The 18,154-nt window shown below is 43.3% G+C and overlaps 2 protein-coding genes across 3 annotated transcripts in view; one reads left to right on the top strand and one right to left on the bottom strand.

Annotated features, from left to right (window-relative positions):
• Positions 1-14,740, top strand: part of kin (Kin17 DNA and RNA binding protein) — a 37,102-nt gene extending 22,362 nt beyond the window's left edge. Inside the window, exons 9-13 of the mRNA XM_059987333.1 lie at positions 878-928; positions 2,793-2,861; positions 9,034-9,133; positions 9,227-9,327; positions 12,446-14,740. Of these exons, the coding sequence (XP_059843316.1) occupies positions 878-928; positions 2,793-2,861; positions 9,034-9,133; positions 9,227-9,327; positions 12,446-12,508 (384 nt within the window). The 3' untranslated portion in view covers positions 12,509-14,740. The remainder of the gene's footprint in view (positions 1-877; positions 929-2,792; positions 2,862-9,033; positions 9,134-9,226; positions 9,328-12,445) is intronic.
• A 431-nt stretch (positions 14,741-15,171) lies between these two features.
• The window catches only part of itih2 (inter-alpha-trypsin inhibitor heavy chain 2), a 109,689-nt gene continuing 106,706 nt past the window's right edge, over positions 15,172-18,154 (bottom strand). Inside the window, exon 21 of one of the 2 annotated variants that reach the window (XM_059987331.1) lies at positions 15,172-16,034. In XM_059987331.1, the coding sequence (XP_059843314.1) occupies positions 15,887-16,034 (148 nt within the window). In that variant the 3' untranslated portion in view covers positions 15,172-15,886. The remainder of the gene's footprint in view (positions 16,035-18,154) is intronic. The other variant, XM_059987332.1, reaches the window with a different exon arrangement.

Genomic DNA, 18,154 nt, shown 5'->3' with positions numbered 1-18,154 from the left:
TGGATCAGGAAAGAATTATGAAGTGCAGATGAGCAGGTGAAATGACACTGGAGTGAGCACCAGGAGTTCTGCTTTATTTGAGGTATTAACATTTAGCTTATGGACGTGCAGGTTGACATTTCTTATTTGGAAATGACACCAAACTTAAACGTGGGGTTAAGTGTGAGGGGAATGGTGTGGCTGTGTGGAGTTAGCGTGTTCTCCATGTGCCTATATGCATTTCCTCCTACATCCCAGAGAAATGCTGGGTTAATTATGGGGTGGCATGGTAGCATATTGGCTAATGTAGCGCTTTGCAGCACCAGTGATTGGGGTTCATTTCCCACTGCTGACTGTAAGGAGTTTGTAAATTATCCTCATGACTGTGTGAATTTCCTCCAGAGCTCCTGCTTTTTTTTCCCCCCCACTTTCCAAAGATATTAATTAGGGGCATGCTACTACATTGGCAGTAGAAGCATGGTGCACTCGGGGTTGATCCCAGCATATCCTCAGACTCTTTGTGTCAATGACCAACACAACACATTTCAACGCATGTTTAAGTATACATGCGACATAGCTAATCTTTAGCTCTTAAACCTTTAATTCACCACTCAATTGCTTCAGGTGTGTCAGTGAATGGTAGGGAAATTGATGAATCAGGAATGATTTTTTAAAAAAAAGAGACAAATCTCGGACGAGTGTAAATGGCTGTTTAAAGTTCAGTGTGTACTTGAAAGGCCAGTGTCTATGCTGTTTGCCTGTCTCTATAATGCTAATATTAGATTCTGCTGAAGAAGAGTATCTTACTGGTTTATGGTACTAGTTATTATATTGTGACTTCTACATAATAAGATTACCTTGAATTAGCAGTCTTAATTTTGAATATGTGTGTTTTTAGTTTGAAGAACAGAAAAAGCGAAGTCTGAGAAGAGATCATTGGCTTCACACTGTAAGTTCAAAAATTTCTTTGCTGTCTGGCTACAGATTTGATTAGTCAACTAATAATATAATTAGTTTGCCATGGCTGGTGAGTGGTATTATTGCTTGTAAGACAGTTTGGTTTCTTCTATGGTCCAGTGAATTTTCTGGATGGGTGGAATAAAGCTGTCCTCCTAGCTAGGATTAATCTAGCAACTGTTAAAATGGGGTAGGGGATGGGGAAGACAACAGAAATCATTAAAATCATCAGTAGCAGGCCATGCAGCATCTATAGAGAGAGGAATTAACATGCTAGTTAGACAACTTGAGGAAGGGTTAAAGTAAGCTGCAATATGATAGGGGGGACTGAGATTGGAAGATGTAGATCTCCAGATAAATCAATGGCAGTAATTTCCTGGAAAATGGTGGCCTGCTATGTGATGGAATCCTCATCCAGAGGGAGGTATGTGAATGTGTTAGAGAGCTTGCATAGGTTTGAGGGCAGCGTTGGAGTTGGTCCTCGAAGAATAGAGTGCTGCAAGTTCAGAGTCGGGAGAGATTGAGAGCGGCTACCTGGAGTGCAAAGATTGGGATGCTTATTGTCAATTAGCAATGAAAAAATACAAGAGCATGTTTAAAAATTGAATTTAACACAGTCACAATAAAAAAAAGTAGCCCCTAGTTGAATCACTAATGAGTGTTCTTCCATTTGCTCTTGAAAGTTGCCTAAGGCAGAATTAAATTCTTTTTTCCTTGACTTGTTCATCTAACTGGTTGAAGTGATAGCTTACCCCCAAGCTCCATGCAACAATAAGTAACTTATATTTCACAGAACTATTACTGGAGCTGCTTTATCTTCTGTAGGGAAGTGTGTGGTCATTTATCCATGGGTTTTTGCCTGAATTTTAATTGCTATTGGAAATCATTCATCCATCTCTTCATGTGAGTTGAGAATGACCCTTGAGCAGCAGCACAGAAAAAGACATTCAGTCCACTAAGTCCATGCTGAACATTTATACTAATCTTGCATTGATCACACTGTGTTTTCGTCATATTCCCATCAATTATCTCACCTTTCCAACCCTAGTGTGTACCACACACATATAAATGAGAGCTGATTTATGATGACCAGTCAAGATTAAGGCCTTTAACTCAAACATGCTGAATAACGCTGTAAAATAATAATACTAAACCTAACTGGGGAAGTACTTTCTGGAGAAAACAAATATCATTAATCTTGTGGTCTGTCAAAAAAATAAGGAAATAATGATAAGTCTGCAGGCACCAGCTGTGGTGAGACATGTAAATGATTTTTCAACAAAACTGTTCTCCAAACTATGTGACCATCATTCCACATCATTTTCTGTTTATATTCCAATTAGCTTATTGTCATATACAGCAGGGTGCAATGAAATTCTTGCTTGTGTGAAGCTCACAATAAGTATTACACAAGGTAATGATAAATACAGAGATGAAAAAACACGATGCAGTGTAATCTGAAGTGGTTTAAAAAGAAATGCCATTAGGGTTAGTAAGTTGTGGTCATGCTATGTTGGCGCCAGAATCCTGGTGACACTTGCAAGTTGACCAGCAGAATCTTCCTGATTTGATTTAATGCACTTTACTCTATGTTCTGATGTACATGTGACAAATAAACCTAATATCTCTTCAATAAAAGAGGTAGAATTAAAGATTTCCAGCATCTACAGTATAAAATATTGAGAAAATGATGTATTAAATCAATCGTGTTTGTGAAATTAGAATTAAATGTGTGTTCGATCTTTTCCAAAAAGAAGTATGTGTTACGTATATCGTTTGATTATATAACAGAATTGTTATGTGACCAAGCAGCTATCTAATTTGATAAATAATAGTTTCCTTTTCTGTTTTACTAGGGAATTGTCGTTAAATTAATAACTAAGAAACTTGGAGAAAAATATTATAAGAAGAAAGCAGTGATAAAGGTAACGTCTTTTTTTACATTAAGTATCTTGCCCTTTAAAGTGACACTGTGGCGACCCACTTTCTGCGCAGGCGAACCGGCTCACAAATAGCCAGCGCGCGGGGAGAGTCTTTGGTAATGCAACTCCGACGTCATTTCCGCCCGGAGAGGGCGGGCGCTAGGGATTAAATGCCAGCGCCGGGAAGTTTGAATAAACTAGTCTCGAAACGACTTACCGACTGCGTGTCGTTATTTCAGCGCTGTGTGTAGCACATCACTACATTGATGACCCCGACGGTCCAAACGGGATTTGGACCAAAGATGACCGACTCTTCATCTGTTCACGCAGTTTCGCTACAACTGCCGACTTTCTGGACACTGTGACCACGTGTGTGGTTTAGCCAAGCAGAAGCCCAGTTCCAGATTTGGCAGATATCCTCTGATTCCACGCATTACTATCAGGTGGTGAGCGCCCTTGACCAGCAGACGGCTGCCCAGATTGCGGATTTCATACGGTCACCCCCGGAAGAAGGCAAATATGAAACATTCAAAGCGCTGCTCATTGGGACCTTTGGCCTCTCACGGCATGAGCGGGGTGCCCGCCTGCTTCACCTGGACAGTTTGGGAGACAGACTGCCATCAGCATTGATGAACGAGATGCTGGCCCTGGCTGACAGACACAAGCCCTGCCTCATGTTCGAGCAAGCGTTCCTAGAGCAACTGCCTGCAGACATACATCTGCTGCTGGCCGACGCAGATTTCAACGACCCCCGGAAGGTGGCAGCCCGGGTAGACGTGCTGTGGAAAGCCAAGAAGGAGAGCGTGGTGTCCGTCGGTCAGATTACCAGGCCACATGCCCAACAGCAGACCAGACCAGGCCCGGCGGGGGGGCGCACACAACACAGAGGCAGGAGTGAAGAGGACAGTGAACAGTGGTGTTTCTACCACCAGCGGTGGGGCACAGAAGCCCGCCATTGTAGCCTGCCCTGCAAGGGCCAGGGCTAGCTGCCGCTAATGACTATGGCAGCTGGCCACCAGGACAGCCTCTTGTACGTTTGGGACAAACAGTCAGGATGCCACTTCTTGGTTGACACCGGAGCGGAAATCAGTGTCTTGCCCCCGACGGGGTACGACACCCGCAACAGGAAGCCAGGACACACCCTGAGGGCCGCAAACAGCAGCACGATACGGACCTATGGCACCTGCACAGTGTAGCTGCAGTTGGGCACTAGCCGGTTCATATGGGACTTCACACTGGCCGCGGTGGCCCAACCACTCCTGGGGATGGACTTCTTGCGAGCTCACAGCCTGCTGATCGACTTGCAAGGGAAAAGACCGGTGCATGTCCAGACTTTCCAGATGTTCTCCCTAGGTGAAGCCAAGTTGCTGGGCCCACACCTGGACTCCATCACACTGTCGGACAATGAATTCACCAGAATCCTAGCGGACTTTCCATCGATTCTGGCACCGCAGTTCATGGCAGCCATGCCCAGACATGGGGTACAGCACCACATCCTGACCCACGGACCACCCCTCCACGCCCGCGCACGAAAGCTCCCCCCAGAAAAGCTCCACCCAGCGAAGGAGGAATTCAAGAGGATGGAGGAATTGGGGGTCGTACTGAGGTCTGACAGCCCATGGGCCTCCCCCCCTGCATATGGTGCCAAAAGCAGCTGGGGGTTGGAGACCATGCGGCAACTACCGCAGACTGAACGAGGCTACAACTCCAGACCGCTACCCCGTGTCGCACATACAGGACTTAGCAGCAAACCTGCACGGGGCAAGAATCTTTTCCAAAGTAGACCTCGTCCGAGGGTACCATCAAATCCGGGTGCACCCTGAAGACTTCCCAAAACAGCACTCATCACCCCGTTTGGCTTGTTCGAGTTCCTCCGAATGCCGTTCAGCCTGAAGAATGCCGCACAGACGTTCCAGCGGGCTAATGGATGCGGTGGGACGCGACCTGGACTTTGTATTCATCTATTTAGATGACATCCTTATAGCCAGCAGTAGCCGTCAGGAGCATCTGTCCCACCTGGACCAGCTCTACTCCCGCCTGCGTGATTTTGGCCTCACGATCAACCCGGCCAAATGCCAGTTCGATCTCAATACCATCTACTTCCTGGGCCACAGGATTACCAAAGACGGGGCAACACTTCTGCCCGCCAGGGTAGACGCGATCCGCCACATTGCCCGGCCCAACACGGTCAAAGGCCTGCAGGAGTTCGATGGTATGGTGAACTTCTACCACCGTTTCCTCCCCTCAGCAGCCCGTATCATGCGCCTTTTGTACACCCTGATGTCAGGTAAAGGCAAGGACATTACTTGGGACGAGGAGGCCGTGGCTGCTTTCGTTAAAGCCAAGGAAGCCTTGGCAGATGCCGCGATGCTGGTGCACCCCAGAACAGACGTTCCGACTGCCCTCACAGTGGACGCATCTGACACAGCAGTTAGCGGGGTGCTGGAGCAACTCATCGAGGGGCGCTGGCAAGCCCTGGCGTTCTTCAGCAAGCACCTACGACCACCAAACTCATGTACAGTGCTTCCGACCAGGAGCTGTTGGCACTGTATCTGACAATTTGGCATTTCAGGTACTTCGTAGAAAGTATTTCACCGCGTTCACAGACCACAAACCGTTGACCTTCGCGTTCACGAATGTGTCCGATCCCTGGTCGGCTCACCAGCAGCAATATCTGTCCTACATCTCCGAGTACATGACGGACATCCAGCATGTCTCGGGAAAGGACAACGTTGTGGCAGACGCACTCTCCAGACCAGCTGTCCAGGCCCTGTCCCTCGGGGTGGACTGTGCAGCACTGGTGGAGGCGCAGCAGGCAGATGACAAGATGCCCAGCTACAGGACCGCAGTGTCGGGTTTGCAGCTGCAAGACTTTCTTGTAGGCCCAGGTGAGAGGACCCTCCTGTGCGACGTGGCTACTGGCCAACCTCGCCCCATCGTCCCGGCAGCCTGGAGGTGGCGAGTTTTCGACCCCATACACGGTTTGGAGCACCCATCTATCAGGACAGCTGTCCGGCTGGTCTCCAGCAAGTTCGCGTGGCACGGACTTCGCAAGCAGGTCAGTGAATGGGCCAGAACCTGCGCACAGTGCCAAACAGCCAAGGTGCAGCGGCACACTAAAGCCCCGCCGCAGCAGTTCGAACCCACCTACCAGAGGTTTGACCACATTCATGTGGATATCGTGGGCCCCCTACCAGTGTCCCAAGGAACGCGGTACCTCCTAACTATGGTAGACCAGTTCACGAGGTGGCCAGAGGCGGTCCCGCTCACCAACATATATGCTGATTCCTGCGCCCAAGCACGATTGCAACCCGGGTAACACGCTTCGGGGTACCGGCCCACATTACCTCCGACAGAGGCGCCCAGTTCACCTCCAGCCTGTGGTCGGCTGTGGCCAGCCTGTTGGGAACACAGCTACACCACATAATTGTCTAACACCCACAGTCAAACGGACTAGTGGAACGCTTCCACCGTCACTTGAAGTCAGCTCTCATGGCCCGCCTGAGAGGACCTAACTGGGTGGACGAGCTTCCTTGGGTCCTGCTTGGAATTCGCACAGCGTCCGAAGAGGATCTGCATGCCCCGTCGGCGGAGTTGGTGTACGGTGCACCCCTGGCCGTCCCAGGAGAGTTCATACCAGCCCCAAGGGGGCAAGAGGAAGAACCCACAGCAGTCCTGGACAGACTAAGCGAGAGGCTCGGCAACCTGGTCCCCGTACCGACTTCACAGCATGGAGGGACCCAGACCCATGTACCCAAAGACCTGCAGAACTGTAAGTTTGTGTTTGTACGAAGGGGCGAACACTGGGCACCGCTACAGCGGCCGTACGAGGGGCTGTTCAAGGTGATCAACAACAACGGGTCTATGTGCGTTCTGGACATTGGGGGGAAGAGGAGGTTTTCACGGTGGACTGACTCAAACCAGCCCATTTGGACTTGGCGCAGCCGGTCGAGGTTCAGGCACCGTGGCGCAGAGGCAAACCTCCCAAACAGAGGCTGATCCAGACTGTGGACATTGGGGGGTGTATCGCCAGTTCTGGGGGGGCGGTGGGGTTATGTGGCGGCCCATTTTCTGCGCAGGCATACCGGCTCACAACTAGCCAGCACACAGGGAGAGACTTTGGTAATGCATCTCTGACGTCATTTTTGCCCAGAGAGGGCGGGCGCTAGGGATTAAATGCCAGCGCCGCGAAGTTTGAATAAACTAGTCTCGAAACAACTTACCGACTGTGTGTCGTTATTTCAGCGCTGTGTGTAGCACATCGCTACAACACCTAATTTCCTGAACTCTCTATGCAGAAACTTGTCACTCATCCTACCCATGTCAGCTATATGGACAACCTCTCGCTGTTCACCCTCCCAGTTAAGACTGCTGAGGACTCTTTCTGAGATATCCTGAAACAGTGAAGCAACATAGCATCCGGGAATCTCATTCTCACCCACAGAACCTCCTGTTCATTCCCATAACTAATGAATCCTTTATCAGCACAGTGTGCCTCTTTTCCCATCTTTGGCTTTCCTCTGTTAAGTCACCCCCCCCCCACCTGACAGCATCCAAAGTGATATACCTGCTGTTGAGGGGATAGCCACAACCATACTCTGCACTGGCTCCTTAACCCCTTTCCCCTTCCTAAAAGCCATCCAGTTTCCTGTGACTTGCACCTTGGGTGTTGCTGCCTCTCCATATGTCCTGTCTACCTGTCTGTCACCTCCTTAGCTTCCTGAATGATCCGGAGTTTGCCCAGTTCCAGCTCCAACTCTTTAACACGATTTGTTAGAAGTTGCAGCTGGATGCACTTCTTGAAATTGCATTTGTCAGGGACACCGGAAGTCTCCCTGCCTTCCCACAGCCCGCAAGAGGAGCGTTTCATTATCTTGCCTGTTATCCCCATTGTTCTAGCTGAGCAGATACAAAGAAGAGAATGAGAAAACTTGAGCTTTTCTTTTCTTTGCCTTCTCTGAATGAAGTCTCACTTCGTGGAAGCCTTGAAGAGCTAAAGCTCAAGATCATCACTCTATGTCCACTCAGATGATGACTGCTGCAATGATGGCAGTTGCACTTGCCCATGTCTTCCTTCCTTTTGCTCTTACTATTACTACGTTGACTTAGACCTAGGGGGCCGGCGTCGGGCAAGTTGCTCTTACTAATAAATCCCAAGCACTGATTGGTTGCCGGTTAAAGCTCTTTTCACTGTACTTTTAATATACAAGATTTAAACTGCTCCCATAAAATATTTCCATTCATCTACAAAAGTCTTGCAGTGATAAAGGCATGAAATTATTACTTTTTAAAATGCTTGCTTGAAGTTGAATGCATCCTGGCTCAGTACCCATAAATTTATGGTTCAAAGTCGAGGGCACCATTTCTTCCCTGACATTCGAGCACTACACTTTCAGAAGTTCTCCCTATGTAGTAGTATATTAAATGAAGCCCTGTCTGCTCTTTGGCTTGGCAGTTTTCAGAGATGAACAGGACTTCTCTTGGTGGCCTAGGCCACATTTTTAATTGACTTCTATCTAGAACAAACTCTGGTCAGCTACTTACAAGGAAAGATACAATAAGATTGAAAGTGTACAGAGAAAATTTACAAGGATGATGCCAGGACTTGAGGACCTGAGTTCTCGGGGAAGGTTGAACAGTTCAGGACTTTATTCCCTATATTTTAGGATAATGACAGGAGATTTGATAGAGACATTAAAAAATTGAGAGGGATTGATAGGGTAAATGCAAGTAGGCATTTTCCAGTAAAATGGAGTCATAGGTTAAGATGAGGGAACTTCTTCACTCAGAAGTTGGTGCGAGTGTGGAGAATGAGCTGCCAGAGGAAGTAGTGGATCCAGATTCGATATCATCATTTAAAAAAAATGTTGATGTACATGAATGGGAGAGGTATGGGAGGCTATGATCCAAGTGTGGGTTGATGGAACTAGGCAGAGTAATAGTTCAGCATTGACTAGATGGGATCAATGGCCTGATTCTGTGTTGTAGTGCTGTATGACTTAAGTTCCCACAACTCGTACTAGCTGGGTGGATGGGGGCTTTTAGATAGTAAATACTTTAAGAGTGACTACTCTGGAATGTCGTGAAGTTCTGTGAGGTCCCCTATGAATAGCAATTGTTTGTGGGTGGAGTGAAATGGAAAAATTTTGTTAATGGAGTATGATTCATTTTTCAGGAAGTTCAAGAAAAGTACACAGCAATTATCAAAATGATTGATTCTGGAGATAAACTAAAAGTTGATCAGACTCATTTGGAGACGGTCATCCCAGCCCCTGGTAAAGCTAAACTCACTGAGTGTTATTGTTTCTTTGTGTGTGATTCTCTGTAATGACATTACTGGAAGTATCTACTCATTCCTGCTTTCTTAGGTAAGAAGCTGCTGGTTGTGAATGGTGGTTATCGAGGCAATGAGGCCATTCTGGACTCAATACACGAACAAAGCTTCAGTGCTACAATAATCATAGATTCTGTAAGTTCACATTTTCCTTTGGTGGGAAAAGATTAATTCTACCTCTTTTGTCCTGTTGAATAATTTATAAAATTACACTAATGTATTGGTTTCTCACAGCTAAAACATTGTAGAAAAGTTTTAAAGAATTGTAGTTTTAAACCAGTTAGGGTTAACAATTGGATTGAAATATTAGATAAAGATCTATTTTAAAGCTTAGCTTTTATTTGTCACATGTACATTAAAACATACACTGAAATGTGTCGTTTGTGTCAAATCACATCAGTGAGGATTGTTCTGGGAGCCTGCGAGTGTTGTCACGCTTCTGGTGCAAACATAGCATGCCCACAACTCACTAACTCTAACCGTACGTTTTGGGAATGTGGCGGGAAACCAGTGCAGCCAGGAGAAACCCACGTAGTCTTGGGGTGAACATACAAACTCCTTACAAGAAGCAGTGGGAATCGAAGCCCAATTTTACAGCTACCTGCACTAACTGCTAGCCTACCATGCCACCACTGTGAAAAATGTCAGTTGTTATTATGACATCTTCTAAAAGTATGACAAAACACACTGTAAAATTTTACTGTGGGATTTTCTACAGTGAGTGCCATGGGAGCGAAGTGGTTAGCATGATGCTACTATAGCTTAGGGCGATAGAGTTCGGATTTCAATTTCAGTGGATTCTGTAAGGAGTTTGCATGTTCTCCCTGTGAACCTGTGGATTTCCTCCAGGCCCTCCAGTTCCCTCCCACAGTCCAAAGATATGCCAGTTAATAGTTTAATTGGTCATTGTAAATTGTCCTTTGTTTAGGCTAACGTTAAACAGGTGGGTTGCTAGGCAGGGCGGCTCATTGCTCCAGAATCAGGTTTATTATCACCAGCATGTGAAGTGAAATTTGCTAACTTAGCAGCAGCAGTTCAATGCAATACATAATCTAGCAGAGATGGAAAGTAATCATAATAAATAAAATAAAGCATAAGAAATAATTAAGTAAATCCATTACATGTATTTAATATTTTTTTTCAATGTGCAAAAACAGAAATACTGTATATTTAAAAAAAAGTGAGGTAGTGTCCAAAGCTTCAATTTCCATTCAGGAATCAGATGGCAAAGGAGAAGAAGCTGTTCCCAAATCACTGAGTGTATGCTTTCAGTCTTCTGTATCTTCTACCTGATGGATACAGTGAGAAAAGTGCATGCCCTGGGTGCTGGATGTCCTTAATAATGGATGCTGCCTTTCTGAGACACCACTCCCTAAAGAAGTCCTGAGTACTTTGTAGGCTAGTGCCCAAGATGGAGCTGACTAGATTTACAACCTTCTGCAGCTTCTTTCGGTCCAGTGCAGTAGTCCCTCCATACCGGGTTAGTAAGTTTGCTGATGACAAACTTGGAGGTGTTGTGGATAGTGTGGAGAGCTGTCAGAGGTTACAGCAGGACATCGATAAGATGCAAAATAGGGCTGAGAAGTGGCAGATGGAGTTCAACCCAGATAAGTGTGAAGTGGTTCATTTTGGTAGGTCAAATATGATGGCAGAATATAGTATTAATGGTTAGACTCTTGGCAACGTGGAGGATCAGAGGGATCTTGGGGTCCGAGTCCGTAGGACACTCAAAGCAGCTGCACAGGTTGACTCTGTGGTTCAGAAGGCAAATGGTGTACTGGCCTTCATCAATCATGGAATTGAATTTAGGAGCTGAGAGGCAATGTTGCAGCTCTATAGGACCCTGGTCAGACCCCACTTGGAGTACTGTGCTCAGTTCTGGTCGCCTCATTACAGGAAGGATGTGGAAAACAGAAAGGGTGTAGAGGAGATTTACAAGGATTTTGCCTGGATTGGGGAGTATGCCTTATGAAAACAGGTTGAGTGAACTCGGCCTTTTCTCCTTCAAGCGACGGAGGATGAGAGGTGACATGATAGAGGTGTATAAGATGATGCGAAGCATTGATCATGTGGATAATCAGAGGCTTTTTCCCAGGGCTGAAATGGTTGTCACAAGAGGACGCAGGTTTAAGGTGCTGGGGAGTAGGTCCAGAGATGATGTCAGGGGTAAGTTTTTTACTCAGAGAGTGGTAAGTGCATGAAATGGGCTGCGGGCAACGGTGGTGGAGGCAGATATGATAGGGTCTTTTAAGAGACTTTTAGATAGGTACATGGACCTTAGAAAAATAGAGGGAAGTCTAGTAATTTCTAAGGTAGGGACATGTTTGGCACAACTTTGTGGGCCAATGGGCCTGTATTGTGCTGCAGGTTTTCTATGTTTCTTCTGTGTCTATACCAAATCTTTTCAAACTCCTAATAAAGTATAGCTGCTGTCTTGCCTTCTTTATGATTACATTCTTGCTGCCTTTTGTCTTACCCTTCTGAAGTCCACAATCAGCCACCTTGTCTTACTGATGTTGTGCCAGCTTGTTGCTGTGGCACCATTCCACTAGCTGGCATATCTCACTCCTGTATGGCCTCCCATCACCACCTGAGATTCTACCAACAATGGTTGTATTGTCAGGAAATTTGTAGATGGTATTTGAGCTATGACTAGCCACACAGGCATGGGTATACAGAGAGTTGATCAGTGGGCTAAACACACACCCCTGAGGTTCACCTGTGTGGATAGTCAGTGAGGAGGATATGTTATCACCAATCCACACTGACTGTGGTCTTCTGGCTAGGAAGTTGAGGATCCAATTGCAGAGGGAGGTACAGAGGCCCAGGTTCTGCAACTTCTCAATCAGGATTGTGGGAATGATGGTATTAAATGCTGAGCTATAGTTGATGAATGCAATGTGACATCAGTGTTTGTGTTGTCTAGGTGGTCTAAAGCTGTGTGGAGAGCCATTGAGATTGTGTCTGCTGTTGACTTATTGTGGTGATAGGCAAATTGCAATGGGGTCCAGGTCCTTGCTGAAGCAGGAGTTCAGTCTAGTCATAACCAAACTGTCAAAGCATTTCATTGTTGATATGAGGGCCTGTTCTAAGCTGTATCTCTAAATAAATAATAGTCAGCAAATTATGCTGAAGGGATAGAAATTCCTGAAATTGTCTACACTATGGTTCTGGAAAGTTATTGCTGGAATGATGGATGAATTCTCCAGATTGTATAGGATTTAACCTGAATTCTACCATTGTTTTCTTATAGGGACCGCTGCAGGGACGGAAGGTTGAAGGTGTACAGTATGAAGATATTTCAAAATTGGCTTAAACTCTCATCAAAACTGGGTTTGATATTTTGACAGTTCAAAGCATCATGTTGATGTCCAATGATTTTTTTTCTCTAGTGCAGACTCTACTGTGTCAGAGTTCTTAAGTATATTCATTATTCATTAACCATGTTTGATTTTTTATCTCTGCTTTACTCTCCTTCCCAATTCAAACTCTTTAATATAATGCATTTCATTATTTTCTCTGCTATGTTAAGGGAGCTGTCGCAAAGAGTTTGCTTAATATTAACAAATAAGAGTTAGCTATTTGAGAGTTTTAGACCCAATGTCAGTCAAAATGCGTTAATTTATATTTGAATCAGAATAAAAATAAAATATGATTCTCAAATAAATGATTGTTTTCCTTATGGTTATAAAATGAAACACAGAGGATTTTTTCCTGAGGAAATAATTGCTGAAAGCAACTGAGGTTAAATTTGATTAAGTTGATCCATTAATGAAATGGTTGCAGAAAGCTGCATTTTTTTATAGAAAAAAATAATACAGGATGTAATATAAAGCAGACTTCAAGAATAAACCTTACTGAACCTCTTCGAACTTATCACTGTGAATTAAATTCCTTTACTAAATGAAGTTTACCTGAACTTCGAGAAATAATTACTTAGCTAAAACCATCCACTTGGTTCTAGATCTTATTCACACAAGCTTTTTAAGAGACATTTCAGAAGCATTAATTGACAGTGTACTCAACACAGTTAATTGCTCAATAGTTCCTGGCATTTTTCCAGATTCTCTACAAACCTGTTTTTAAACCACTGCTTAAGAAAAATTAAATCGAGACTGCTCTGTTTTGGACAATTTTAGGAAAAAGTAGTGTTTTTGTCAGTTAAATGATTACTTGAATAAACATTCTACTCTTGACAAATATCAGTCAGGTTTTAGATCAAATCATAGTACAGAAACTGCATTGCTTTAAGTAGTTAATAACTTGCAGCTGAATGTCGATACAGTTAACTTATCAGTTCTTGTTCTCTTGGATTTTAGCACAGCATTTAATACAGTAGATCACAACATTCTCATAAACCACCTTAGTCGATGGCTGGGTCTTTCTGGTCCTGCCTTAAGGTGATTTCAGTCTTAGATAACAGGATGAAAATTCTTTGTTAGCTGTGGTGATTGTGTGTCAAAAATCCATGTTATTGTGTTTGGTGGGCCACAAGGATAAATTCTTGGCTCGTTATTTTCACTCTATGTGCTTCCATTAGGTCAGATTATTTCAAAACACAAGGCGATTATCACAGCTACGCAGTCAACACATAACTGTATTTGTCTATTACCCCAGATGACCCTGGAGCTCTAAGCCCTCTGGACCAGTCTCTTTACTAGTATAACAGCATTCATTTTCCTTATTTGTAGCAATTTTTTAAAATCGAAAATCTTAGAAATAAACAATCATCTGGCCTTACAAATTAAGCCAGAAGTAAAGAATTTAGGTGTTATGTGACTGTGAACTAAATTTCAAATTACCATATTAATCAGATTATTGAGACTGCTTTCTTTCATTTAAGGAATTTTGCAAGAGTTTGATTTCTTACAACATCTCAAGATGCAGAGAAATTCATACATGATTTTGTTTTTAGCTAATTAGACTACTGTAATACTCTCTTTTTCAGGACTGCCCAAGAAAGATATAAATCAGGGGCACCTTGTTGAAAATGCAGCAGCAAGAATGTTAACCAAAAAAAAAAAATCTGTGCACGTTTTACCAGTTTTGGCATCATACTGGCTGCTTGTGTCCTTTAGGATCAATTTTAAAGTACTCTTAATTGCATACAAGTCTCAGAAGAATCTAGCTCCTCCATATATTTTAGTTGTCTGTCCCATTATTTCCCTAATTGTAATCTTAGATCCATGAATACTGATTTGTTTAGTCTTCCTAGAGGCAAGCATTACAAGAACTAGCGATAGAGCCTTTTGCTGTAATGCAAAATTCTGAAATACTTGACTGAGATTGGCCAGGCTGGTACTGTGGAACGTTTCAAAACTTCTAAAAATCCTTATTTATACTACTTACAGAATTACTTAATTTCCTGTTGATGTTGATTACAATTACATTTGGTATTTTCAATTATATTTTATTCAACAGTGTTTTTCTTATGATTTTTAATTTTTCATACTGTTTTGACTATTGATTTATCTTTACAATCTATGCAGTCTCATGCATCTTAATGTATGATGGTGCTATATAAATAAAGTTATTTTCCAATGTTAAATATTTCTTTGAATGTTCTGGATTCAGATTTTAACATAGAACACTGTAAAGGCCCTTCAGCCCAAGATGTTTTGCCATCCTTTTGACCTACTCTGAGATCAAACTAATCTTTCCCTCCATTTTTCTATCATCCATTTGCCTATCTGAGAGGTTCTTAAATGTCCATGATGTATCTGCCTCTACCACACCCCTGGCAAAGCATTCCATGCACCCACCACTCTCTTAAAATTAAACTTGCCTCTCCCCTGTACTTTAAAATTATGCTTCCCCTGGAAATTGCTGATTTATCTTGCATAACTTTATACACAGTTATGATGTGTATCTATATATTTGCCTGGTGTATCTTGTCTTTAACTTCATCCTCCTAAAACTCTGTGGGTTCTAGCCGAACAGCTGCCAGCCCATAAGAGTATCTAAAGAATGTTAAATATACAGTAAATGTCACATGTACATTTTGACCAATCTGAAAAGACCAAGAAAATGTTAAATTTATTCCTATTCATCCATTTTCTTCTTTCATTTTGTGAAAATAACATAACATGGAACATTACAGTACAGGCCACTTGGCCCACTATGTTGTGCTGACCTTTTAACCTATTATTCTAAGGTCAATCTAACCCTTTCCACCTATACAGCTCATTTCTTAAATGCCCCTAAATGTATCTGCTTCTGCCATACCCCTGGAGATGGTGCTGTCTCCTAAATTAGGTTGTTGCAATGATTGTGCTAGTCAGCACCTTGGAATGTATATGCAGTGTCTGCAAGGCAAATGTTTTTCCATTGGATTACTTGTCCTGTGTATGAGCAGAAGTTCTCCATTCCAAATGCCAAACTTTACTACCAGTATTAATGAGATAACAGCAAACTGTTAGATTGGCATCATGTTTTTTATTCAGTACGTGCTGCAAAAAAAAATTAACAATCGCAAGCATTTGAAAAAGTCATCATGGAATTCCCAGGTCAATGAAGTGTTCATTATGTATGTTCTACCAAAGTGCATGACCTCACTCATACTTTCCCAACATTAACCTCCATTTGCCATGGTTAGCCTTCAATCAAACTATGCTGACATACACAAAATTAGTTTGCATTTTTCTGTACCAATATTCTATACTGTATAATATACCCTTTGTCATGTTTAAAAACCTCATGGACGTTTCAAGAAACTGTAAAGGTGTGGAACGAGGTAGTCTTTAAAGTGTCCATCGATAAATCCTTTCCCGCTGTTATGGATAAACCAGCAGTGGATATTTGTTCCATTTACGGTGTCTGTCCTGTAGTCTTTCTGCACGCCCCTACAAGACAATGCACACATGGTTAGGTTAGATCACAAGCATACAAGCACTTACCTCATTCACTGTTGGAAGTGTTACATACTCGTGACACATGACAGTGGTACCCTTGTCACGTGACTGGGGTTGAAGCTATACTGGACTTGAGGTAATGGTCTTGTGATGGTGGAGTGACGTCATTTTCCCGCCAGTAGAGATCATGTGACAGGTTTTTTTTTACTGGTTGTAAAAGGAAGACCCCACCTTGTGAGGAGGGGCAGTTCGTGGCTGGATTTGCCAAGTTGACTTTGTGCCACTGCGTGATTTAATGTGATGATGCAGTTTAGTTGAAGGATGAAGTTTTTATCTAATGCCTAAAGTTTAAAAGGTTATTGCCAGCAGTTTCTTTACAATACTGCTAGTTTGAGAATCAGTGGAGAGTGAAGATCGGAGTTCGGGAGTTAAAGATCGAGAAGAATCTATTTCGACGGTGAAATGGGTTCGACCTTATTTAATCCTTATTTGAAAGGAATTCGTTGACTGTTCTCGTGTTAATCTCTGCGGGATAGCAGAAGATTGAGGACAGTGTGATAAAGGAAAGGTCAGTGCCTTTAAGCCGTTTCGTTTCGTAAATTCTTTGTGGGAAGTTTGACGCCGGGGATCGAAGCAAAAGAACGTGAAAGAGAATTTAAATCGTCTTAAAAAGTCTCTCCCTTAAATGGACCGTGAGCATTTCTGAACTTTTGGCAATACTACTTTAAAGAACTGTTTTTGCAACATCGCTTTAAGAACTGTTTAAGCTACCGCACAGCAGCTGATTTCCGGTTACGTTAGTGTTTGTTTACTTTTGGGGGGTTTGTTTTCAGTGTTTAGTAAAAGTGTTGTTTGTTATAAAATCCCTTGCCTAACTCATATATTTATTGTTGCCTGAATACGTAACAGAAGATCTGATTGTGTTTGTTCCCCACTACCTTTTGCAGGCATGTGTTTCACCACTGATTTTCGCTAAAGCTTTGCAATCCTTTAGTCTTTTATGTTTCACTTTAAATCTATGTCCTAGTTGCTGGTTGAGAGCAGTGGGGCTGGTTTCGCTGCTGATGTTTTGTTGTATTGTATGGTCTGTGTTTTTCTGTTGATCATGGTGGGCTTGCTGTATTAATACCGGAATGTATAGTGGCACTTGTGAGCTGTGGTCAGCACTTCTTTGGGTGGGTTGGTGTAAATGGCAGATGGAATAGTGTGTCTGGAAATGTATGGTCATGCATTTTGGTTGAAGAAATGAAAGAGTTAACTATTTTCTAAATGGAGAGAAAATACAAAAATCTGAGGCGCAAAGGGACTTGGGAGTGCTTGTGCAGGATTCCCTAAAAGGTTAATTCACAGGTTGAATCTAGTGAGGAAGGCTAATGCAATGTTAGCATTCATTTCAAGAGGAATAGAATATAAAAGCAAGGATGTAGTGTTGAGGCTTTATAGGGCACTGGTAAGGCCTCACTTGGAGTATTGTGAGCAGTTTTTGCCCCTTTATCTTTGAACGGATTTACTGAAACTGGACTGGGTTCAAAAGAGGTTTACAAAAATGATTAAATGGCTTGTCATATGAAGAACATTTGATGGTTCTGAGCCTGTACTTACTAAGATTCAGAAGAATGAGGGGTGACCTAATTGAAATCTGTCGAAAGGTGAAAGACCTTGATGTGGATGTGGAGAGGATGTTTCCTATGTTGTGAGAGCCTAAAACTAGAGGAGACTGCCTCAGAATAGAGGGGTGTCCTTTTAGAACGGAGATGAGGAATTTCTTTAGCCAGAGAGAGCTGAATCTGTGGAATTCTTTGCCACAGGCAGCTGTGCAAATCAAGTCTTTATGTATTCTTAAGGCAGAGGTTGATAGATTCTAGCTTGGTCACAGAATGAATAGATACTGGGAAGATAGGAGATTGGGGCTGAGAGGAAAATTGGATCAGCTATGGTGAAATGACAGAGCAGACTCTGGGCAAACTGGACTAATTCAGCTCATATGGTCTTAATGCAAATGACACATTTTACTGTATGTTTCGATGTACGAGTGATATATAAAGCTAAATCCGAATCTGAACAATCTGCTGATTGGGACTACGTTTTGTCCTACTTAATCCTGTATATGA

This window comes from Hypanus sabinus, chromosome 13 (genome assembly GCF_030144855.1).
Source record: "Hypanus sabinus isolate sHypSab1 chromosome 13, sHypSab1.hap1, whole genome shotgun sequence".
Lineage (NCBI taxonomy): Eukaryota > Metazoa > Chordata > Chondrichthyes > Myliobatiformes > Dasyatidae > Hypanus > Hypanus sabinus.
This window is presented reverse-complemented; position numbering and strand designations above follow the sequence as displayed.